Below are 25,312 nucleotides of genomic sequence, written 5' to 3'. Positions count from 1 at the left end.
TATGCATATCTTAATTACATTATTCGTATCTCTTCTCAATATTTTTAAAATATAATAATTAATTTTATATATCGTTACACAAGATATAAAATATTATAAAACAAAATATAAACTTGATAGAAGAAAATTTGCTTGTTTCAATGAATAATATAATATTATGTTCTAAACGCAACAAATGAGATTGAAACTATATCATCCTCATGACATGATGCACGCAATCATTATTTCAAAACTTCCAAAAAATGACAATCAAGATGACTTTCTTAAATTGAGTCAAATTAAATGAGGACACAATTCTAAGATATAAGCATTTGAAGAGATTTCAAGTATTTTTCTCACAGTGATTGAGAAATAGCTGTTAAAAATTTGTTAACCTTATAGCTATATGTTGATAATATCGATACTAAATATATAAAATGATATCACAAATATCACAATATTTGAAGAAGGTGCAACACCATTCATTGGTTATGTTGTTGAAGAATATATATGTTATACATACTTTTAGTCACAAGTGAAAATTTATCATGAGTAAAAGTATTTTTTCTTAGGAGTTATAGTTGATGATTGTCAAAAGCTGAAAAATCATTTAACAACAAAAAAATATTCGGAAAAATAAGATTATCAGATAAAAACAATGTAGACAACCGAAAAAATGTCGTGATAAAGAAGCAAACTACGAGCATGTCAGATCCGAGATAAAGATTGTAAATAACATAATAGATGTTAAAGACGATCGGATACTTGCTGAGCATACCAAAATAGTTATATGTATATTATAACAAACTACGACAAAGAGTTGTTGAATTGTCAAAATCAACTAAGAAGCATATTGGAAAGTGTGTCAAGTGGATAAGATAATTTCACTGATTCATGTACCGTCTATGATCATGATTTTTTATTTTTTTATGGCTTAATTTGTTTCAGTTGAAAAATGTTATTAGTCATGTTTTAATTCATTTAAATATTATCAAAATTTCGTACATATATTTTCAGCAGTTTAGGTTTTTACGTGCAACGCACGTGCATTTTTCTAGTATATATATATATATAAATGAAATGAACCTCGTGCGAGCCCATGATTTTTCTAGTTTAGGGCATAGCCCAGTCTGTCCAGCAACACTTTTGACCTAAAAGAGGTAAGAATTTGTATTAAATAACTCCCATAAATTTGAAATCCACTGCTTCATGTCTGGTCCGAGAAATAGAGTGCATTGGGCCACACCCATTATTTCGTACCCAAAATAAGATATTCTACGAAACAGCCGAAATTAACTGTGACCATCTCAACTAAGGTTGCTTTCGCCCAACCAACTTATTCACCCATTAAATTTCTTGCCTCACATTCCCGAGATATATAATGGGATGTGACAGTTGTCTCACATAAATCCTTTTATCAATCTATCTAAAATTAGCTAAATATGAAATCCTTGATTTCTTGTTGCAAATCAGGGTTGCAACTTGTAAGTCATGTTGAGTTGGTTGACTCCAACTTCATCGAGCTCGAGCTCGAGCAGGATCACAAGCTTGAGTTCAAGTTCGATATATATTTGATAGTCGACCACTCAATTAGATTTTAAGCTATTTTTGTAAAACTATTTTCAACAAAGGTTAATATATATAAGAGGACCTTGACACACAGAGCAAACACTGATCATAGCATGGAGGGTACTTCAGGTGGTATTTCGTTTAGCCCTTCTTGTTCTCTAGTTTCCTCCACGATTATCAACAGAGGTATCGAACAATTCGACTTCTTCCCAAACAAACCATCGAATTCTCAAGAGAAGTTGTATCCCAAAAACACTTCTGATCAAAGCGATGGTTGCGCTAAAGAAGATGCTGCATTCGCCTTGCAAATTGGCCTTCCCAACTGCGCCAGTGGGTTCTTGGATTCAAGAGCTGATGTTGGTCGTATTAAGGATATAAATTCAGGAGAGCTAGTTAGCCAATACTGGATACCTACACCTGAACAAATCTTGGTGGGTTTCACTCATTTTTCTTGCCAAATATGCAAAAAAACCTTCAATCGCTACAACAATCTCCAGGTGCATGACCCTCATATATATCTCACGCATGCATCAATACTTTATTTAGCTCAAACTAATATTGTATCCATACTGAAGAAACACAAGATGTTTGAATCAATTTTGTCGATCCTTAGAAATCATTTATCCTAAAGTTCGAAATCTTAAGTGTTTGTTAACAATATAAACTTTATATTTAAAACGCTCCTAATGGTAAACTAGATAGCATATATGGTCCCAGAATTTTATGCTTGTTGATCAGGAATTTGACTATAATATCAACATAACAAATTATAAAGATTATTGCAAACTAGGAAAGTGGCGGCGCGCGGAGGGAGATTAGCTACCAGTGGGGCGGTTGCCACCCTCTATCTTTATCTTCATTTCCATACATTGAAATTGTGACGCATAAGAAATTGTGAACTCCGAATATAATTTTTTTGTTCCGATTTATAACATGTGTAAGTTCATTTATTTGATCATCTCATGTTTGATAAGTCAGATGCACATGTGGGGTCATGGCTCAGAATACCGCCGAGGTCCTAACTCCTTGAAAGGGACGCAAACAAGAGCCATGTTAGGAATCCCATGCTACTGCTACAGGGAAGGATGCAAGAACAATATAAACCACCCCAGAGCCAAACCCCTCAAGGATTTTAGGACTTTGCAAACACATCACAAGAGAAAACACGGCATGAAGCGTTTTTCGTGCCGAAAATGCGGCAAGCTTCTGGCCGTTAAAGGAGACTGGAGAACTCACGAGAAGAACTGCGGCAAACGCTGGCTGTGCGTCTGTGGTTCGGACTTCAAACACAAAAGATCACTCAAAGATCATGTAGTGTCGTTCGGTTCCGGTCATGGCCCCTCTTTTCCTCCCACTTTTGACGAAGGGAAGCTTGCTATACGAACTATCGGTCATTAATACTCGAATCTGCACGGCCTAAATCGGATTAGAAATGGACTATCAATATGCCCTAATACGTTGCAAATATTTTTTTGACCCAATTGAGCCTTGATTCGTTGGTAGTAAGAGATGCATTCCCATTCTATATGAATTTTTCGAGTTTAATTCATTGTTGTATATATTAAAACTTGGGTGAGTTTTCAATATCAAAAAATCGAATTAAATATAAGTATATTAGGAAAATAATAAAATATATATGTTAAATTGAATAGGGGCTTACATATTTGTGACGAAGGGTGAAACAAAAAAGGTCACTATAATTGGGATGGAAGGACTGTACGTAATTCATATAATCTATATCTATATAAATATATGAACGTGAATTGTGAATTTACAAAAATCTCTTTACCTTCATTTACACACTCCATATTTAATTTTTTTGTTGTTTTCCATGTTTTTCATCTATTAATTAATAAAATTTAAAATAAATTAAAATAAAATGAATTTACATAAATGTCCTTACCTTCATTTACTCATTCCATATTAATTTTTTTGTTGTTTAAATTAATAAAATTTAAAATATATTAATATAAAATGAATTTACATAAATATCCTTACCTTCATTTACACACTCCATATTTAATTTTTTTGTTGTTTTCATATTTTTCATCTATTAATTAATAAAATTTAAAATAAAATGAATTTACATTAAATATCCTTACCTTCATTTACAGATTCCATATTAATTTTTTTGTTGTTTTAATTAATAAAATTTAAATATATTAATATAAAATGAATTTACATAAATGTACTTACCTTCATTTACACACTCCATATTTAATTTTTTTGTTGTTTTCCATGTTCTTCATCTATTAATTAATGAAATTTAAAATAAATTAAAATAAAATTAAATATGGAGTGTGTAAATGTGAATTGTGAATTTACATTAATTGAAGAAAAATAAAATTAAAATAAATTGAAGAGAAATGAACTTTAGTCTTTTCTAATATGTTAATTAATTGAATCTAAACTAAATTGAAGAAAAATAATAAAAAAAATGTTCTTCATCTATTAATTAATGAAATTTAAAATAAATTAAAATAAAATTAAATATAGAGTGTGTAAATGTGAATTTTGAATTGACATAAATTGAAGAAAAATGAAATTAAAATAAATTGAAGAGATATGAACTTTAGTCTTTTCTAATCTGTTAATTAATTGAATCTAAACTAAATGGAAGAAAAATAAATAAAAAAATTAGCATCAGCCTTCATTCTTCAGTAATACATGTTTATTTTTTGTTTTTTTTCATATATTAAATAATTAATAAAATTTAAAATAAATTGAAGAAAAATGAAATTTAGCCTTCATTTTATTGATGAAATTTACACTCCATTATTATTATTATTATTATTGGTTTTATATGATTTTCATCTATTAATTAATGTAATTTAAAATAAATTGAAGATAAATGAATTTAGTCTTCATTTTTTGTGATGAAATTTGTACTCCATTTATATGAGACATTTATATAGTCCTGAAAGGGGCTGACCCAGTTATTTCAGGAGTGAAAAAATACTTTTTTTTTCACGATTCAAGTCAGATATGAGGCATGTTTCACAAAATTCACTCGTGAAACAACCTCATAGGAGTTTCTCTGTCAATTTTATTTTTAACTTAAATAAATTAACATCTATGAATAACTTAAATAATAATTAATATACTTCTCTTCGCTTGTTTGTTTTTTTCCATCTATTATTTAATATATTCTAAAATAAATTGAAGAAAAATAAATTTTAGCCACCAGTTTTTAGAATGAAATTTAAATTAAGCCTTCATTTTTTGAAATGAAATTTACACATCATTTTTTTTAAAAAATAATATCTTTAATAAAATTTGAAATAATAATAATAAATACATATTATATTGTTTGTTTTTTTCTCAACTATCAATTAATTCTAAATAAAATTGAACAAAATTAAATTTAGCAACCATTTTTTGAAATAAAATTTATACTTTATTTGTTTTAAAAAATATATCATTAATATAATTTAAAATGAATAGAAGAATAATAAAATTTACAATATATTTTCACAGAATGAATTATATCTTATTTTAAAAATAATTCTTTTGTTTGACTTCTCTTTTTTTTTATGAATTTTTATAGTTCTCCAATTTTTTAATTGGTTTTATGTGAGCCGGTCTCAAGGATATATCCTTCAGATGGGTCACCGGTCAATTTTTTGAGTGAAAAAACAATGATTTTTCATGATTAGGGTAGGATATGAGACATGTTCCTGTGAAACAGCCTCGTAGGAGTTTTTATGCAATTTTTATTTTAAACTTGAGTAAATTAATATCCATTAGTAACTTAAATTAACACGGCTAATAAAATTGAAAACTATAATAAAATTGTGTCAGTTTACATTTATGTCGTTATTTTCGTTAAATAATATTAATAAATAAATGTCTTTTTTTTTGTTCGTTTTCAGGTATTAATGAATTTTATAATAATTGAAGAAAAATGAAATTTTATTTTTGGAATGAAATTTACAGTTTTTTTTTAAAAATTATATCTTTAATGAAATTTAAAATAAGCGACACAATGTCAGCAGCGTAACTCACGAAAACTTCACATGAGTTCACTCATCTCAATGCTACTCTCACTCTTGCACGCTTAACCTAACAAAACTGAATGATAGTGAAAGATTTATCTTTTAGTTCGAATATTGCTTAATATTTATGTCAAAAGTTATATTTGTTACCCACGACGAAATATTTATTTATTATAATTGTGATTTATCGTGCAAAGGCCTATACTAAGCAAATGGTGAACATAATGAGGATTGCATTGACATTTATGTCAATTTGTCAAATTGTAAAACCCTATGCATGACAAACACAAATAATTGTTTGGCACAATAAGAAAACACTTCAAAAGAATCAAAATGAGTTTAAATTAGTTTTATGTGTAATAATTACTCTTATATAAATCAAATGAATAGAAAAAGAGAAATAAAAATGAATTCAAATCGTTTTTATGTAACAAATTACCAATACACAACCCAAGTTTTAGATCACAATAAAAAAAATGTGATCATTACTTTACTTCTTTATGTTACATGTATAGAATAACAATCACAATTGAAGATGAGAATGAGATCGCAATAATAACATTATTTGGAAAAGTTGCAGCGTCTTTTGTTGGATGTTCTATTGAAGATTTCATTCAAATTCATGACCATATATAAAATAAAACAAACAAATGACTTTATATCTACATAAATATTGCATCTAACAATAAAAATTTTCAATGCAGAATTTACCAAATAACCCATATAAAGATTCGCTAAATCAACCAAGTTCCACACATTCTTGTTCAAGTTGGATAATTCAGTGGAAAAACGTGATGAAATGTTAAAAATTGTGGCAGAAACTATTGAGATACATGACAATTATCCAACAACAAATGTCAATATCAAGAAACAGAGATCTCGGAAGATTATCAAGACAACTAAACAAAGCAGTGTAGCACCAAAGGTAGAAAAATCAAATGAAATAAACATCAACAAAAACATGAAGATCCATGAAGACGAAGATGAAATAGAGATTCGAGATGAAGAACCAATTGCCGAGTACAAAAAAAAGAGATAAGAAGATAAAACTGACGGACACAAAAAGATTTCAAGAAGTCTTCAAATCAAAGACAAGAAAATGTGATGATTTCGATTGTAACCAAATAATTAATTATTTATCTATTAAAAGTTATTTTTATTTCAAAAATAATTTAAACATATTTATATAAAATTATCATATACAAATTATTCTATTTCTCAACGTGTGCATTTATCTAGTATAATAAAATAAATAAGTAAATGAACGCCGGGATTTAATGTCGATAGGGTACTTTTGTACTGGGCCGATGTACGAGACGCTTAATCGCAATTGTTTTCAAGGACTGAGATAAAAAAAAAAAAGGTTGTCCATTATGTAACCCAAAAAAAAAAAAGGAATTATTTATTTTATTTGTATTTTCCATAAAAATTCAAGGTATATGTGTTTTCGTGGGCTATTTAACAAAAAGTTTTTATATATATATATAATTGGTTTTTGGGTAAAATATTGTACATATTTTATTAAAAACTATATGCATGTATCATCATTTATCATTTTCGTGGGCAGCATAAATTAAAATTGTACGAGAATAATCTTTTGTCGATTGAATTTCGAAATAATAGATGGCACAATGTATTTCTAGATCGATCTCAGCAAATACATGAAAGCTTGGACACAATTGTAGAATGAGTTTGCATATTAAGTAGGAATAATTAGAAAGTTTTCCAGGCTTATTGAATGAGTTTTCAGCCGAAATCAGTACAATTTTGAACAAGGATTAGTTTTCTAATGCTTGTGAGAAAGAAGAACTTCATTGACAACCTTGTCGAGGTTCTCGCGAGATGAACTTTTTGCAGATTCTTCAGCCGATTTCTTCCACTCGACAGCCCTTCTCTTCATCTCTTTCCCTTTATCTCCACTCATCAACTCTACAACAAGATTTCTCACTTCGTCCCTCTTCACATTATTGTCGATCTCCATGCCTATGCCCCAACGAGTGCAGCAATACCAGCAGTTGGTCTGTTGCTCCGCGAAAAACGGCCAACAGATCATCGGCACCCCGCTGCATATGCTTTCGAGGGTCGAGTTCCATCCACTGTGAGTCAAGAAACCTCCAACGGAAGGGTGATTCAGAACTTTTTCTTGAGGGCACCAATTTGCCATAAGAGATCTTTCTTTTGTCGCTTCAAGAAATTCTGGTGGGAGAATGGCCTTCTCCCCCGAGACAAGATCAGGCCTTATAATCCATAGAAATGTTTGGTTACTGTTAGCAAGCCCCCATGCAAACTCAATGAGTTGATCAGGAGTCATCACAGTTACGCTTCCGAAATTGACATAAACAACAGAATTCGGCTCTTTTGAGTCCAGCCATTCGAGACACTCTGGCTCCTCTTTCCACAGATTCGATTTCAGAAGCTCCAAGCTCTTGTTCTCACATTGTTCTTCCAGAAACTGCAAAGGCCCGATAGCAAAAACTGGAGGCAGAATTGATGAAAGTTCTTTCAGAACGTCCCTTTCGAGGTCCTCAAATGTGTTCAATACAATAGCAGAAGCTCTCTTAGCTCTCTCTGTTTCGGACAGCACAAATTTGACCATGTAATCATCTGCGCTTGTGGTTCTAATGAAACTTGGAATATCCCTCAAACGAATTCCTTCCATGCTTGGAATTTCATTTATAATTGTGTCCAAATACCCATTGGTCAAGTAGTTCTTATCTGCATTGTTCAACCAAAATAATTATGCCAGTGCAAACCTTCAGACTGTGGACCGAGTTAATGACCCGCAACCTAGATAGTTTCCATTCATATTCTTCTCGTGGTAGAACTTTACTATGTAAACGAGATTTCATATGTTATAGATATTTTTTATTTTTTTAATGTTATAGAGATGAATATAGTTACTTATTCATATTCCTCCATAACATTCTTCAGTTCTCGGAGCATCAAAGTTTTTATCTAAATTTACAAGTTCAAAGATGTAGGTTCATATTATAGAAGCAAAACCGTTACCTTTCAGTGGTGAATATCCCTTCTCAACGAGCTTAACATATTGAGTGTAAGCATAGAACCCACAGGCGCTTGTGGTCCAGAAAAAGACATCAGGAATACCAAGCTCTTCAGCAGCTTCTACGGCAAAGCTCATCGCCCCATCGGAAACTATACACGTTACCGGCGGAACGTTGGAAGAATCGGTGTCATTTAACTTAGCAAGAAGATCTCTGAATGGACCTATACAAGTAGTTGTGGTCGATTCACAAAGAGAAGGAACATCTTGGGTGGCATCAGCATCCGACGGTGGAAGACCGTCAGGAATCGCCTCAAATCTGAATCCGGGGAGCCCGTTTAAGGAGTTCGGACCTCTTGCCCGGATGATCCTCCGGTGGTTGTACTCAGTGTTGACAAAGGTGACGTAGAAACCTCTGTAGTGAAGGAGTTTGGCTAGTTTTAGCATTGGATTTACATGGCCTTGTGCAGGATATGGTATGCAAACTGCGTGGGGCTTCTGTAGTTCACCTTGGGAAGCCATCAAAAGTGGAGTTTCCCTCAAGCAGCACAGAGATAAGGGGTAGAGAATTTTGTTTAGATATAGGCTTGGGTTCGTAAACCCAACTATTTTGTTTAGATAAAGGACATCAAATTTTGGGGAAAACTATTTTGGGACGTAACGTTGTCAGATTTGTAGCAGCAGAATAGAAAAGCTTAGCCGATATGGGTGATTGCATCAATCGAGACACCCCGGCCACTTCTATGTGTGTTAATTTATAATATATAAAAATAATAATATATAGCCATGTTTCAAAAACTCTAACCCTTTTCTTTCTTATAAAAGAAAAAAATAAAAATCTAACCCTCTTCATCGAATAATTTATTGAAATGTTTTTGTTTATTTACTTGCTATTAATTAAAGATACCGGATTGCTATTACTATTATTTATATTAATTTTAAATATGAGACTCGGATAAAAAATTTATCTTATAAAATTGAATATATTAAATCGTTTTACAATATTTTTTATGTTGATTTTGTATGCTCCCATTGTTTTTGGACTATTGTTAATTTTTCTCTTAACAGCACATATTTGATATTTTTTAAAAAAAAACCAATAACACTCAAGAGTGTGCTAAAATAATATACATCGAAACCGAAAGCCTAAAATTTTTAAAGTGAAAAATGAAATTATCAGATTCATTTTGAAATATCATAAATTCTAAAGAATATCATAACAAATAAGTATGATTCAAATTAGACATAATATAAAATATAAAATAAACCAGCACACACATTTAGACTATGAGACTACCTAGCTGATACGCTGCATAAATATGTCAAAATCAGACACGACCCACCAACTCGACACGGTTAAAAAAAAATCAAGTTTGAGTTTGGGTTTTCGAGTTCAAGTCAGATCGGGTTGCATCCGATAGCTGAACCGAAAAAAATGATCGGATTGGGTTGTTCGGTTGACATGAAAATTTTAATTTTTTCAAAATATTACCTACATTTTTATATATTATATGTCTGAAAAAAATATTTATTGTATATTTATATCATACATTTTCATAACTTACTATTTATTTTGAACATCTTTATTTTTTAAACAATTGTTTATTTGATTTAATAAATATATTTTATTTTTCTATAATTAGACTTTCAAATTTAAATCATATATGATGGAGGTTTTGTTATTATGTGTTTAAATTAAAATATTAATTTTTTTGAATTTTATTTAATTTTTCTGTAAAAAAATTCAAAATCGGGTTGATTTGGGTTCGGGTTGAAAGTTTTCGGATTGACTCGAGTTCGGGGTTGAACAATTTTTGAATAATACTATTGCTCAACTCCCCAAATTGACACCCCTTAAACACAACAAGAATTGAATTTGGATGCTTCATAACTTCAAATTTTTCATTCAACTTTCAATTTTTTTAGTTATTTCCCTAAACGTCACACGTTATGTTCAATTCCATTTTTTTTTCAATCAACTTTCCATTTTTTATTATTTCCCTAAACGTCACACGTTTTGTTCAATTCCATTTGTGTGTGTGTGTGGTCTGTGGTCAAGTTGCCATACTAACCTTCATATAATATTAACCACGTCGAAATTTTCAAACATCATTTAAATTTTTTGCTTTGTTATGAATCCGACAGTATATAGATAATATAATATAATTATCAGGTAGATGTCCCGCTCATTTTGTATCGTTTTGGTATATTTGGAGCTATGACATTTTGTTTGTGGAGCCTTGCTGGCTCTAGATTGTTGTTTGATGATTTTATTAGATCTTCTTGCCGGCACTTTTTTTTTTTTGAAAAAAGTTAGTTTGTTGAGTTTCTAGTTCAATTATTTTGATATAGAATTGATATACGATTTTTCTGATATGTATTATTTATAGAGAGATCTTGAAGAAATTTTTCTAAATCGAATGTCTATTTTAAATTTTTAAATTTCGAAATAAGTCTATTATTATCTATTTCTATCAAAGATTGTGTATTTTTGAGTCGGGAAACAGTTCTCGAAACTGAGACTTGGTTTTAGACTTGGTACTTTTTATCAAATCTTGTGGTATAATTTTGAGTTTTTTTTAGAAGGTCATCTAAAAGTTGGAAAAATCTGTGTGAAACAAAAATTTTATTTGAGTCATCCATGATAAAGTATTACTTTTTGTGTTAAAAGTATTAATTTTTATTGTGAACTCATTTCACAAATAAAATTCGAGACATACTCATAAAGTTAATAGCAGTCATATGTGTATATATACATATATATATATATATATGTATGTATATATATATTTTAGACACTTTACTTATACTTTCTGATTTGAACAGTGATCATAATAAAATAGAATTCGAAGAACACGAGATGAATTCATCGGCCGAAAGGGACAAATTTTTTTAATGTTTGCGAGAAAGAAGAACTTCATTGACAACCTTGTCGAGATTCTCGCGAGATGAACTTTTTGCAGATTCTTCAGCAGATTTCTTCCACTCCACAGCCCTTCTCTTCATCTCTTTCCCTTTATCTCCACTCATCAGCTCTACAACAAGATTTCTCACTTCGTCCCTCTTCACATTATTGTCGATCTCCATGCCTATGCCCCAACGAGTGCAGCAATACCAGCAGTTGGTCTGTTGCTCCGCGAAAAACGGCCAACAGATCATTGGCACGCCGCTGCATATGCTTTCGAGGGTCGAGTTCCATCCACTGTGAGTCAAGAAACCTCCAACGGAAGGGTGATTCAGAACTTTTTCTTGAGGGCACCAATTTGCCATAAGAGATCTTTCTTTTGTCGCTTCAAGAAATTCTGGTGGGAGAATGGCCTTCTCCCCCGAGACAAGATCAGGCCTTATAATCCATAGAAATGTTTGGTTACTGTTAGCAAGCCCCCATGCAAACTCAATGAGTTGATCGGAAGTCATCACTGTGATGCTTCCGAAATTGACATAAACAACAGAATTCGGCTCTTTCGAGTCGAGCCATTCGAGACACTCCGGCTCCTCTTTCCATAGATTTGATCCAAGAAGCTCTAAGCCCTTGTTCTCGCATTCTTCTTCCAGAAGTTGCAAAGGCCCGATAGCATAAACTGGGGGTAGGATTAACGAAAGTTCTTTTAGAACATCTCCTTCGATTTCCTCGAACGTGTTCAAAACAATGGCAGAAGCTCTCTTAGCTCTCTCTGTTTCGGACAGCACAAATTTGATCATGTAATCATCTTGGTTTGTGGTTCTTATGAAACTTGGAAGATCCCTCAAACGAATTCCTTCCATGCTTTTAATCTCGTCTATAACTGTGTCCAAGTAACCATTGGTCAAGTAGCTCTCATCTGCATGAATCAACCAAAATAATCATCATTGCCGATGGGTACGATTTTCATTGATAAGTAATTAACATGTTCACAAAGCTAACATGCAAGCGAATAGCGCATGCTGTACTAGATTTTTAAGAACTATAACAGCAATTGTCAGGATGGGATGACAGTGTAATTTAACTCTATCTTTGTCGTAGCAGAGCGAATGAGCGATATATAGGAGTCGTATTATAGAATTAAAAAAGTTACCTTTAAGTGGTGTGTATCCCTTCTGAATGAGCTTAACATACTGGGTGTAAGCATAGAACCCACAGGCACTAGGGGTCCAGAAAAGGACTTCAGGAATGCCAAGTTCTTCAGCAGCTTGGACGGTAAAACTCATCACACCATCGGAAACTATGCATGACACCGGTGGAACGTTTGACGAGCCCGCGGTGTCATTTAACTTAGCAAGAAGATCTCTGAATGGACCTATACAAGTGGTTGTGGTAGATTCACAAAGAGTAGGAATATCTTGGGTGGCATCGACATCCGACTGTGGAAGACCGTCTGGAATCGTCTCGAATCTGAATCCGGGGAGCCCGTTTAAGGAACTTTGGCCTCGTGACCGGAGGAGCCTCCGGTGGTTGAACTCGGTGTTGACAAAGGTAATATGAAAGCCTTTGTTGTGAAGGAGTTTGGCTAGTTTTAGCATTGGATTTACATGGCCTTGTGCAGGATATGGTATGCAAACTGCATGAGGCTTCTGCAGTTCACCATGGGAACCCATCAAGAAATGGAATTTCTTTTACTAAACACAGAGAAAGTGGAGAAAACCTTTTCAAACTCAAGATTGCAGGAGTTCCTTGAGGTGAGAAAACGAAGGTACCTGCGGTCCAATTTTATAAGGTTGAGTTCGTAAACCAATAATATTTCATAATCTCATGCTATCGATGAAATCGGGAGTGAAATATAAAATAATCCCAGTATCTTTCTGTTTATATATATTATTAATGGCTAGTTGTTTGTTTTATATTCAGTAAAATAAATTGGAAGAATTGATATGTATGGAAGCCCTTTATAATTAATAATTAATAAATTATCATTATAATATATATTGATGATTGTAATTTATAATAATTCAAGAATAAAATGTAACCTTTATATTAATTATATCAAATAATTCATCTTTATATATACTATCATAAAAAGTTTTATCATTTTAATTTTGTCTCTAAATGTTTTTTTTAAAATAATTTTAGTGCAATTTATGATTAAATAATAAATTATAGTATCATAAAAAGATATATGAAAAAAACTAATAACATATGAATAGTAGAATAATATGATAAATATATAATAATATGAAGTTTAATAACAACATATTTTATTTTTAAAAACTAAAAATTGAAAATAAAGAGTTTACTAAAATATTTTCTTTCTTTCAATTCCAAAATCAGTGGAACCAACATCAGAACTAAAATATTTTCTTTCTTTGAATTTCAAAATCAGCTATGATAATATATAAATTTTAAGGCGGCATAAACAATTATTTTATTATTGTATTTAACAAAAAAATCTGATATTAAATAAATTATGTGTGATATAAAATTTTTCACTTATATAAATTATGATTTATGTGTTGATAAAATCCATAATTTGGTTATTTTTTTATATTATTAAATCTTATATGTGGTGTTTGCATATATATACAAATAGGTACTATGTGGGTGGAGCAATTCGTAACCACGAAGGGCAGATTTCATGAGTTTAAAAAACAAAGCGTGAATATATATTAAATTTTATTTAATAACGTAGTATATTATAAAAGATATATACATGTGATTATATGTGTTTTACATAATACATAAAGCTAAAATACAACATTGTCTAAGAATCACAAACCAAGTAGCATATGAGATGGCTAAACGAAGCTTATAAGTTACAAATAAGAACGTGTTTTTGCGTGTGATTCTTATGTTTATAATAAATCCATTTGATGAATTGTGAATGATAATGGCTTCATGTTCAAAAAATATATGTATATTTTTTTATTAAAAAAAAAAGAATTTCTCGACTTTTAAATGATCGTGTATGAAGTTTATGTCGAGTATTCTATTCCTTCGGGAATATATTAATCGTTGCGTGTGCGTACAAGAGTTGACCGTATAAATCTTATTTCATACGGCAGGGCATCTTCTCCAGCCCAGCAAGCCTTTAATTAATGGTCCCAACCTCATATTTGGGGATTGTGAACAGAAATGGCGTAGCATTATTTAATTTTTATTTTTTTGTATGTCCTATTTGAAAGAGATTGTGATAAACTAAATATATTTTTAGTCAATGCTAATTAAATTATTATATGAATTATTTATATAAGTATAAAATTTATATAATTAAAACACACATAATTGTTATTAATATAACATAAAAAAGTGAAATGCTAATCTTTCGTATTTAATACAGGAAGATAATTTAAATAAGAGTTTAATTAATATTTTTTTAATTAGCTAAAGCATGTGTTGTATTTATCAATTATATCATACAATTAAGAGTGGGTCTCATGTGAGACCGTCTCCTGGATTCTAATCTATGAGACGGGTCAACCTTACCATATTCACTAATAAAAAATAATACTCTTGGCATAAATAATAATATTTTTTCATGGATAACTCAAATCAGATATCCGTCTCACAAATACGACCCGTGACACCGTCTCCCACAAGTTTTTAGCTACAATTAATCTGAGTTTTTATCAACTCGGTTTGAACTGATTTTTTTAGTAACTTTTATTAAGCTTTATTTTATCATTTCTTTTAATTATATTATTATTATTATAATTATTTAAGTGCAAGAATATCTTATATCGGGTATTTTAATAGATATTCTCTGGGATAAAACAGTGGTTGAAAATAAAATAATAGAAAATATCACTGAGAATATTTCTTATTGTGCCGAAATTAGAATCGATGAGTGGAACATATATACATTATATTATTATTAAATATGTTAAATAGGCAGCTGGCCACATGCGTTGATTTTTAATACATTTGTGAATATAAAGAATAAAAAAGTTAAATAATAATATATTGTGGGAAAGATCTTTCAAGATTGGAGTCCACTGATTGAGAGCATATTCTTTGTTCAACTTTCAGACGACGGGCGACGGAAAATGACAGGAAAGAGCTCTGTATGGAGATTAAATGATGATTACAACTCTTTTTTTCCTTTTTCTTTTTTGGGAAAAACGAGATCATTATATATATATATATATATATATATATATATATATATATATATATATATATATATAAGAATTGAGCTCTTGTTGACCTATAGAAAAACAATAAAAAGAAAAATCAGAATTGAACTCTTTTTTTCCCTCTCTCATTTAATGGAAGAAGGGGGGAGAAAATAGGAAGCAACAGTGGATAATGAATTACAAGGTAATTAAGGAGATGAATGGGGTTTGGATTTTTCACAAACCAATAATCAAATATGTTAGAGAAGTAAGTGTCGCAAAACTTGGTCCTACCAATGGAAAAAGAAGAACTTCGATCGAGCAGTTAGTGGGCCGAAGAATAAGACTTGAATGGGTCGATAGATAATGTGACTCGATCCATCAGGGGAAGATTTCAATATGTGAAGAATACTAGCGTAAAAGACAGGTCCAATTAGAGAAAAATGAATACAAGGGACCGCAGAAAGATTGGAGATAGTCAAGAAAAGGAAAAACTTGAGTGTGAATCGTAATTCGTAGAGTAGTGCTTGCATTGTAACTCTATTCTTTTTGATAATTGAATAAACAAGGTCAAGTTGTGAATCAAATAGAATATTCGTATCACAAAATCGACTCATGAGACCATCTTGCGTGAGGTTTTTGTATTTATCTAAAAGTTCAAACTAAATCCATAAATTGTAGATATATTAAGAGACGATCTCATGTATCTTTATTCGTAAAACATGTTAACTATCCTCATATTTACTAAAGCATTATTTTTTGACATACAAAATAATACTTTTTCATGGTGACCTAAATAGAATATGTGTCTCACAAAATTGACCTATGAGATCGCCTCACAATATTTTTTGTGCTTAGTAAATCTTATTTATTAATCAATAATCTATAAATAACATATCTTAATAAAATAACATATATTTTTACGTACACAAAATTATTATGCGTGCCAGCACTAGTTAATAATAATTTATGTTTCAATACCTTTGAAAGAGAATCAGATGATAGGATTATTGAAATTCAAATTGCAAATGAACTTATTTATAAAAAAACAAAATGTCTCAAATTGCGATGAAAATAAACAAACAATAAAATATTTTTTAAAAGTCATAAATGTATTGTAAAATACATATAAAATTATACAAATTCGAAGGTCGATGAAATCAATAAAAATATTTACAAATTACAAACGAGGTGAAAATGAGATGCAAAAGTTTACATAATTTTTATACATAAGATCGTCACAAGCATTATAAAGAATGACGATCAGAGTCCAGTTGCTTTGAGATTTAGAAATCTAAACCAAAAAAAAAACTATATTGGACTAGATGATGAATTACGAGAAGCAAGAAAACATATAAGATTTGAGATTTGGAAATTTTCGAATATTAAGAAAAAATGTGGGATTTTTAATGAATTGAAATCAAAATTATAAATATCCTTTTAATTATTATTTTTTTATATGAAAATTTGTACAAGAATTTTTTTTTTTTTTGAAAAAAAAAAAGGGCGGGTGGGCGAACACCCTTCGAGGATCATGCATCGAAAATTAAGTCAGGACAACTTTGTCAAAGATTAGAGGGATCGAATTAATAATATATACAGTGAATAAAATAAAATTCAAATAAATATGCAAACAATAATATTTGTATCTTGAATATACCTGCATAGACTTTATATAAAGAAACATTAAAGACACAGTATTCATCAAGTCCACGTGTACCCTATATATCTATATATATATATATATATATATATATATATATATAACCACCAAAGAACAACCAAGATTAAACTGTCTAGTGCTAGTGAGAAAGAAGAACATTGATTTATAAGCTTGTCAAGATTGTCGTAAGATGAACTCTTAGCAGACTCGAGAGCCAATTTCTTCCACTCTGCAGCCCTTCTCTTCATCTCTTTGCCTTTTTCTCCCATCATCAGCTCTAAAACAAGACTTTTCACTTCCTCCCCTCTTCACATTATTGTCAATCTCCGTACCTATACCCAATTTAGCGCAGCAATACCAACAATTTGTCTGCTGCTCTGCAAAGAACGGACAGCATATCATAGGGCACCCCGCTGCATATACTTTCGAGGGTTGAATTCCATCCATTATGTGTTAAAAACCCTCCAACCGAAGGGTGATTGAGAACTTTTTCTTGCGGACACCAACCCGAAAGAAAACCTCTTTCTTTAATTTCATCGAGAAATTCAGGTGGGAGACTCGACTTACCTCCAGAAACAATATCCGGTCTTATGATCCATAGAAAGGTTTGCTTACTATTCGCAAGCCCCCATGCAAACTCAATCAGTTGGTTGCTAGTCATCAAAGCAGCGCTTCCGAAATTAACATAGACCACTGAGTTTTCGTCTTTCGAATCAAGCCATTCTAGACATTCTGGCTCTTCTTTCCATAGGTTGGATCCAAGCATGTCTATGGCCACAGTATCGTTGCATTGTTTTTCGAGAAACTGCAAGGGACCAATGGCGTAAACCGGAGTTAGTGTTGATGACAATGCGTTAAGGATATCATGCTCCAGGTCATCAAATGTGTTCAAAACGACGGAGGACGCTCTCCTGGCTCTCGTGATTTCGCACAGCACAAAATTGAGCATTATATCATCCTTGCTGGCGGTGCGCAAGAAACTTGGAAGATCCCGCAGTCGTATTCCGGCCATGGCAGGAATTCCATTTACGACAGTGTCCAAATATCCATTTGTTAAGCAACCAGAATCTGCATTTTGCAAGTAAGCTAGAAATCAAACCATTTTAGCAGTGGACTCAAATCATCACTCAAACTTTAATACGTCTAGTTCGACCTGAGAGCGAGAGATTGGAGCACGGGTAAGCTCTTGAGTGTAAAATTTCAAATAATATATTTTTTAATAAAATGAAAAAATAATTCATTAAATTTATAAAATTAGTCTCATTCTGTAAAAAAGTAGACTTGTGATACTTTGATAATGCATTCTATATTTTTTCGTTCTTTGTTTGATAAGAAATAAGCTTAATATAACCGAAGGTAATTTAGAAAATACATTTTGATCAAACAAAGTTTGTATTTTCAAACGTTTATAACAAAACATCAAAATATATGTCGTCATTTTACGTAATTTTTACGACCGACTTTTGCATAGACCAATTTTTTTAAATAAAAAAAATAGACTCAGAATGTGAGTGAGAGTGTGAGGCAACCAATGCACCTTTAAGTGGTATGTACCCCTTTTGAACAAGCATAGCATACTGTGTGTACCCATAGAATCCACAAGCACTAGTAGTCCAAAACAAGACACCAGGAATCTCAAATTCTTCAGCAGCTTCAAGAGCAAAACTCATCACCCCATCAGTAATAATGCATGTAACTGGAGGCAAGTCAGACGAGCGGCCCGAACCGTTCAGCCTTTTCATGAGATCTCTTAAAGGAGATAAACAGGTGGTGCTAGTTGAATAACACAAAGATGGAACATCTTGGGTGGCATCAGCATCCGATGGTGGGAGGCCATCGGGGATCGTCTCAAACTTAAACGAGGGAAGCCCGTCTAGCGAATACGGACCCCTTGATCTAAGGAGTCGGCTATGATTATATTCAGTGTTAACAAAGGTTATGTGGAAGCCCTTGTGATTCAGAAGTTTGGCTAGTTTTAGCATTGGGTTTATGTGGCCTTGAGCTGGGAATGGAATGCATACTGCATGTGGCTTTCTTGCTATTTCGGAATCCATGTATAACTTTTTTATTTTAATGGAAAGGAAAGAAAGGATCAAAAGATCAACCCCAGAAGATGGAGAGAAGTGGGAGTTCGGTGCCAACTATATATAGAAAGGATCTTTCATTAAATATAGAGAAAACAAAGTTAATTTAATTTGGATATTGCTATTTTCATAATTTATATTTTCAAATTTTAATCTATCATATATTTTTTAATTTTTGACAATTTTATACACATGTTTGTCACCTATCATCGCTGCATCAATGTCACGTTGGAAAAAAAAACTAAAATTGTCAAAAAAGATAAATATACATACTCATTGTAAATTTTCTTGAAATATATTAAAAACTATTTATTTCAATCATTATCATTGATCCCTCTTTCCCTAGCTAATCGACATCACCATAACTAAATGCATAAATGAATATAATCTGTTTCTGTTATGAGTTAGTGTCAAAATTTATTTCAAATCTGCATGCAACAACTGTTCAATATTGTTTAATATTGAATCACTCAGTTATTATTTGCCATCAACCGGTGGTAGTTTTGGTACCACCGAGTGCATATATAAAATTAGTTACTTTGCACAGGTGATGTGTATGTGTACAGTCTCTTTTATCATTATCCATGAACTAAAGTGAAATTTGACCATTTATGGAGGGACCAAATTGATATTTGAATGGTTGAAATAAAAACAAAGTAAAAATAAAAGTGTGTGTTGAAATTTAAAAAAAAAAAAACAAAAACAAAAGTGTAATATTAATATCATATAATGGTAAAGTTAACTTGGAAGAAAAAGTTGATGTCTTTCCTAAGTAGTAATTATCATATCCTGAACCATAATAAAATAGAATATATTACATAGTTATAGCATGGAATCAATATATACACACATGCACGGACGGATTTTAATTAAAAGGTCATGTGTAACATATATAATTTATCCCCGGTGCAAAATTAAATTGAAAGTTACTAAAATGTTAATTAATACCAGGGAAAAAATATAATTCCATACTTTCAAAACTTATAATTAAAAGGAAGCGACGATTAAAGAATAAGTATCGGACATTTTTTGTTTGCCTAAGTTTTGAAAGTTTGGAATTATATATTTTTTAACGGTGAATCTGAATCGGTGGCGAGTCACTCTCATTTTAGGTTTAGCGTCACAATCTACAACCAACTTTTTAATAATACAAATTTATGGTTGCATATATTATAATTTATAGTTGCTTGTTTATTGTAATTTAACTATTGTGGGAAAAAAATCGACTGCATTCAAACACATAAATGCAATGTTTGACTTTAGCTTCTAATTTGTTTTGGGAAAAAGTAGGATGATTTTGTGAGACAGAATATTTGTTATGGATGTTATATTTTATAATATATATATTTTTATAAACATTATTGATATGTAATTGTTTTGGTAACTGTGTATATAAATAATTACTACATTGAGTAAATTTTATGTCAAATGTATTTATATCAATGAGAACTCGTTGTAATGTGTAAATAATTGCAATTTTGGTATGTTTTTATTTTAGTCTTATATATTATTAAATTTCGACACATGTGTCTTTCAATTTTTTATATTTTTATTTTTTTTAATCGAGAGTATTGACACACATCAACCACATCAGTATTGTAATTGTGTCTCATCGACGTTATATCAATAAAATGACAAAACTTGCTTAAAAAAATATATTAACACTGAAATTTGAAAACATAAATGATTAAAATCACACACAGTCAAAAAAACGAATTTAATTTACGCATCTGATCGTGCAGCATGATTCACCTCCAAAATTGCTCCCAACTACTTTGTGAACTAACATTTTCCTGCCTATTTCCCTTCTCCTACCAACTCATTTCAAATGTTATGGCACAGAGAAGTAATGCCACATGTTGCAATCTTCTATAAAAAGATTTAGGCAAAAACTTGTGTGAGACGGTTTCACGGGTCGTATTTGTGAGACGGATCTCTTATTTGGGTCACCCATGAAAATGTATTACTTTTTATGTTAAGAGTATTACTTTTTATTGTGAATATGGGTAAGGTTGACCCGTCTCACAGATTAAGATCCGTGAGACGGTCTCACATGAGACTCACTCAAAGATTTATACATATTAATACAACACGAATCTATTTAGATTTAGAAAATTTTATATTACTTGAAAAATAAGTTTGAGTTTTCTAACTAAATTATTTGTTTGAATAATGCAAGGGATATGTTACTATTAAGTTTTGAACTTTAGATTTAGTAGATATTGATGTAAGATAAATCATAGATAGTGACAAATCTCTAAATTGTTTATTTAAACATAAAATTAGGTAGCATAAGATTATAATCATATGTTGTCGTAATAGGTATTCAACCAAGACAGCAAATGCTGAACATCATGTTCTTGATTATTACGTTAGATCGAAAATTTATAGAAATTCTGAGTACCAAGGAACATTTGAAATCGAAAATGGCGCTGGCCCATGCCACCAACCACGATCCATTTATATAAAATCGCCACACATGGCCGACACGCTCTTCCGGTACACCTAATTCTTGCATTTGCCGAATTTACTCCGGCCTACCTTCTCCATCCATGGCACTCACCGCTCAAACCTCTCTCCTTTCTGAAAAATCTTCTCTCATACCGCAGTATCAACAACTTTCCTACACCAATCACTCCTCTCTCACCGTGAGATCTATCAACTCGAAGCTCATCTCGGCCGTCCATGCAGCAGATTCTTCCAATTCCAAAACGGCCCCTGTTGCCCCGGCTGCTGCTTCCGTATCCGGCGTCTCCGCCCCCACCGCTGCTGTTGAGAAGAAGGCTCATCCCAACAAATGGGCATTGGACAGTTGGAAATCGAAGAAGGCATTGCAGCTACCGGAGTACCCGAATCAAGGGGAATTGGAATCGGTTCTGAATACCCTCGACGCCTTCCCTCCGATTGTGTTCGCGGGTGAGGCACGCAATCTGGAGGAACGCCTCGCTGAGGCGGCCATGGGAAATGCTTTTCTCTTGCAGGGTGGAGACTGCGCCGAGAGTTTCAAGGAGTTCAATGCCAATAACATTAGGGACACTTTCAGAATCATCCTGCAAATGGGCGCCGTTTTGATGTTTGGCGGCCAACTGAATGTCATCAAGGTTCAATTTTATTTTTTGTTTTGTTTAGTTTTTACCTGTTTCCGTCTTTGAACCGAGTATTGGATTCATGTTGTCTCTCGAGGTTAGGTTAGCTTTGAGATATGAATTTGGATAGTGGATTTCTGCTAATTTTCACGCTTTACGTTGACGATTAAATTTCTCGTCGTCTTCTAATGTCTCCTTCTTGGAAAAATAGTTTAATCTTGTGCTTTTTCAAATTGCCTAATGTATAATGCTTTCGAGTTGTTCAAAAACATTTTTGTCCCAGCTAGTTTGGCATTAATTTTATATTTCTTTATGCATTTGATTCAAGTACTCGGTACTAAACAATAAAATCGAACATATCGCAGCTACAACTAACGTATTGGCAACTATGTTTCCAAAAAGCTTGAGTTTTCGAGTGTCGATTGGCATTAATTGCGTACTTTAACACGCTACTTCTGATTCAATTAGGTTTCCGCTGTGTAGTGTGATGTGATCTTAATGTTGTTGGTCTTGAAAATAGGTGGGAAGAATGGCGGGTCAGTTTGCTAAGCCTAGATCGGATCCATTTGAGGAGAAGAATGGTGTAAAGTTGCCAAGTTACAGAGGAGACAACGTGAATGGAGACGCTTTTGATGCAAAATCGAGAATACCTGACCCGCAAAGGATGATTAGGGCCTACTGTCAATCTGCTGCTACTCTCAATCTGTTGAGGGCTTTTGCAACCGGAGGATACGCCGCAATGCAGAGGGTGACCCAATGGAACTTGGATTTCACGGAGCACAGCGAGCAGGGTGATCGGTATTTTCCATGCCATCTTGAATCTAATTTAGTTATCTTTTCCTCGTTTAGGTCTCTATATGCATAGGGGATAATTGTTATAGAACTCTTTCTTAGACAAAACCATTGCTTTGCCCAAGTTTTCCACTGTTGGATTTATAATGATAGGATCATTCTGGTTGTTGCAACACAGGTATCGTGAACTAGCTAACCGAGTTGATGAGGCCCTAGGATTCATGCAAGCTGCAGGACTTACGTTGGACCATCCGGTTATGCAAACTACAGAGTTCTGGACATCTCATGAGTGTTTGCTTTTGCCATATGAGCAATCACTTACTCGACTTGATTCTACGTCAGGTTTTTACTATGACTGTTCTGCTCATTTCCTTTGGGCCGGGGAAAGAACGAGACAATTGGATGGAGCTCACGTTGAGTTCCTTAGAGGAATTGCAAATCCCCTTGGTATCAAGGTGATAACTTATAAAGATGTCTCACTTGAAATTTGGATAGACAATTTTTTTTAAAAGAAATCGTGTCACTATATTAGTTTGCTACTAATGGTGTACTTCTATTCTCTCAGGTTAGTGATAAAATGGATCCAAATGAACTTGTCAAGCTCATTGAGATTTTGAATCCTCATAACAAGCCTGGAAGAATTACGATCATCACGAGAATGGGAGCCGAGAACATGAGAGTGAAACTTCCTAATTTGATCAGGGCAGTTCGCAGGGCTGGGCAAATCGTCACCTGGGTATCTGATCCTATGCATGGAAACACCATTAAAGCACCTTGTGGCTTAAAAACTCGCCCCTTCGATGCCATCAGGGTAAACGTTCTTTACCATGAATTATATTGTGATCACTACATATCATGGAATTCCTTTGCACATAGAAATTCAATTGCGAGTGATGCAAAAAGTAAATGTGAACTTCTACATGTACCATTCACTAGAGAATTTTCTTCGAACACACCCTTAAATTCAACAACCTTTTGATACTTCCTATATAAGCTGATGTTATATTTAATTGATTAGCCACGACCCTTAAATTTCAGGTAGTTTGAGAGCAGGTTAGAAGTATTAATCATGACGAAATATTTGAAATTCAAGCAAGATACATTAGATAAAGTTGGTAGAAAAAAAGACTTGACTTGTGTGCTGCCTTTGATAACCTACCATGGTGGGTGGGCACGCGTTTCTCTTTAGTAATTTCTCAGCCTTTCCTTTCACGCCACCATGTGCATGAATCTGTTATTATAATGTGACGAGTTCCACATATCCTATTTCATTTATCAAAGTGGACAACTCGTGTTCTTGACTATTGAAATTTTAAATTTCATGTTTGATATATCGATTACGCCAATGATTGTGGTGTGAGTAATATTGATCTTGTAAGTTATGGTGATTTAGTTAAGTTCCTTTACAAAAAAAAAAATTCGTCGTGATTAACCAATTAGCTTTGTAGTCACGAAGTTGGTTTCTAAAACTCAAATCTTGGCTTGAAATCATGCTACACGGTATATTCATCACGTTCTTATATATACATCTTATTTCCTCAGGCGGAAGTGAGAGCATTCTTTGATGTGCACGAGCAAGAGGGAAGCAACCCCGGAGGTGTGCATTTGGAGATGACAGGCCAGAACGTTACAGAATGCATAGGTGGATCGCGAACTGTGACGTTTGATGATTTGAGCTCTCGCTACCACACTCATTGTGATCCTCGGCTTAACGCCTCTCAGTCTCTCGAGCTCGCTTTTATTATCGCTGAGCGACTTAGAAAGCGGAGACTGAGTTCTCAACGCTCATTAGTTAATTAAAACTCGGACTGGCTTTTGGTGTCGTGGTATCTGCGTTTCCTTTTCTCCAAGTTTGTTGCTATTATGCTTTGTACCGTATGTGCATACTAAAAGAGTGAAAGATAAAGAATAAACAGTAACAATTATTTCTCCATCTTAGATTTACTTATCTTTATTTATGGAGTAAGTTTCTTGTGAAACGGTCTCACGAATCTTTATCTGTGAGACGTGTCAATTCTACCGATATTCACAATAAAAATTAATACTCTTAGCATAAAAATAATAATTTCGCCTCACAAAATATGATCCGTGGAATCGTCTCATACAAGTTTTTG

The 25,312-nt window shown here is 32.5% G+C and overlaps 4 protein-coding genes and 1 pseudogene across 4 annotated transcripts; 2 read left to right on the top strand and 3 right to left on the bottom strand.

Moving 5' to 3' along the window:
• Nucleotides 1-1,661: 1,661 nt before the first annotated feature.
• On the top strand, nucleotides 1,662-6,582 carry LOC140810513 (protein TRANSPARENT TESTA 1-like). The gene is made up of 4 exons (XM_073168353.1): nucleotides 1,662-2,045; nucleotides 2,527-2,890; nucleotides 3,272-3,306; nucleotides 6,313-6,582. Exons 1-4 carry the CDS (start codon nucleotides 1,662-1,664, stop codon nucleotides 6,580-6,582), a joined length of 1,053 nt encoding a protein of 350 aa, XP_073024454.1.
• Nucleotides 6,583-7,122: 540 nt separating this feature from the next.
• On the bottom strand, nucleotides 7,123-9,160 carry LOC140809928 (7-deoxyloganetin glucosyltransferase-like). Its single transcript, XM_073167708.1, has 2 exons — nucleotides 8,553-9,160; nucleotides 7,123-8,258 (listed from the first exon to the last, which is right to left on the bottom strand). The coding sequence occupies exons 1-2, from the start codon at nucleotides 9,067-9,069 to the stop codon at nucleotides 7,330-7,332; spliced, it is 1,446 nt and encodes a 481-aa protein (XP_073023809.1). The 5' UTR covers nucleotides 9,070-9,160; the 3' UTR covers nucleotides 7,123-7,329.
• A 2,204-nt stretch (nucleotides 9,161-11,364) lies between these two features.
• LOC140810675 (7-deoxyloganetin glucosyltransferase-like) lies at nucleotides 11,365-13,272 on the bottom strand. Its single transcript, XM_073168545.1, has 2 exons — nucleotides 12,603-13,272; nucleotides 11,365-12,368 (listed from the first exon to the last, which is right to left on the bottom strand). Exons 1-2 carry the CDS (start codon nucleotides 13,120-13,122, stop codon nucleotides 11,440-11,442), a joined length of 1,449 nt encoding a protein of 482 aa, XP_073024646.1. The 5' UTR covers nucleotides 13,123-13,272; the 3' UTR covers nucleotides 11,365-11,439.
• Nucleotides 13,273-17,308: 4,036 nt separating this feature from the next.
• LOC140810710 (7-deoxyloganetin glucosyltransferase-like) lies at nucleotides 17,309-19,365 on the bottom strand (annotated as a pseudogene).
• Nucleotides 19,366-21,799: 2,434 nt separating this feature from the next.
• LOC140809520 (phospho-2-dehydro-3-deoxyheptonate aldolase 1, chloroplastic-like) lies at nucleotides 21,800-25,136 on the top strand. Its single transcript, XM_073167177.1, has 5 exons — nucleotides 21,800-22,421; nucleotides 22,927-23,204; nucleotides 23,377-23,653; nucleotides 23,764-24,009; nucleotides 24,741-25,136. Exons 1-5 carry the CDS (start codon nucleotides 21,873-21,875, stop codon nucleotides 24,996-24,998), a joined length of 1,608 nt encoding a protein of 535 aa, XP_073023278.1. The 5' UTR covers nucleotides 21,800-21,872; the 3' UTR covers nucleotides 24,999-25,136.
• Nucleotides 25,137-25,312: the final 176 nt, after the last annotated feature.

The sequence above is a fragment of the Primulina eburnea genome, chromosome 13, assembly GCF_022965805.1.
Source record: "Primulina eburnea isolate SZY01 chromosome 13, ASM2296580v1, whole genome shotgun sequence".
Classification (NCBI taxonomy): domain Eukaryota; kingdom Viridiplantae; phylum Streptophyta; class Magnoliopsida; order Lamiales; family Gesneriaceae; genus Primulina; species Primulina eburnea.
The sequence above is the reverse complement of the archived record's forward strand: the minus strand, read 5'-3'. Positions and strand labels throughout refer to the sequence as shown.

What these genes read in the sequence shown, in the direction of transcription:
- LOC140810513 (XM_073168353.1), top strand. Translation starts at nt 1,662, where the DNA reads ATGGAGGGTACTTCAGGTGGTATTTCGTTTAGCCCTTCTTGTTCTCTA. An exon ending in ATCGCTACAACAATCTCCAG is followed by an intron (nt 2,046 to 2,526) that starts GTGCATGACCCT and finishes TTGATAAGTCAG; the next exon opens with ATGCACATGTGGGGTCATGG. An exon ending in CGGTTCCGGTCATGGCCCCT is followed by an intron (nt 2,891 to 3,271) that starts CTTTTCCTCCCA and finishes GGACTGTACGTA; the next exon opens with ATTCATATAATCTATATCTA.
- LOC140809928 (XM_073167708.1), bottom strand. Translation starts at nt 9,069, where the DNA reads ATGGCTTCCCAAGGTGAACTACAGAAGCCCCACGCAGTTTGCATACCA. An exon ending in GGGATATTCACCACTGAAAG is followed by an intron (nt 8,259 to 8,552) that starts GTAACGGTTTTG and finishes TGAACAATGCAG; the next exon opens with ATAAGAACTACTTGACCAAT.
- LOC140810675 (XM_073168545.1), bottom strand. Translation starts at nt 13,122, where the DNA reads ATGGGTTCCCATGGTGAACTGCAGAAGCCTCATGCAGTTTGCATACCA. An exon ending in GGGATACACACCACTTAAAG is followed by an intron (nt 12,369 to 12,602) that starts GTAACTTTTTTA and finishes TGATTCATGCAG; the next exon opens with ATGAGAGCTACTTGACCAAT.
- LOC140809520 (XM_073167177.1), top strand. Translation starts at nt 21,873, where the DNA reads ATGGCACTCACCGCTCAAACCTCTCTCCTTTCTGAAAAATCTTCTCTC. An exon ending in CAAATCCCCTTGGTATCAAG is followed by an intron (nt 23,654 to 23,763) that starts GTGATAACTTAT and finishes CTATTCTCTCAG; the next exon opens with GTTAGTGATAAAATGGATCC. An exon ending in GCCCCTTCGATGCCATCAGG is followed by an intron (nt 24,010 to 24,740) that starts GTAAACGTTCTT and finishes TTATTTCCTCAG; the next exon opens with GCGGAAGTGAGAGCATTCTT.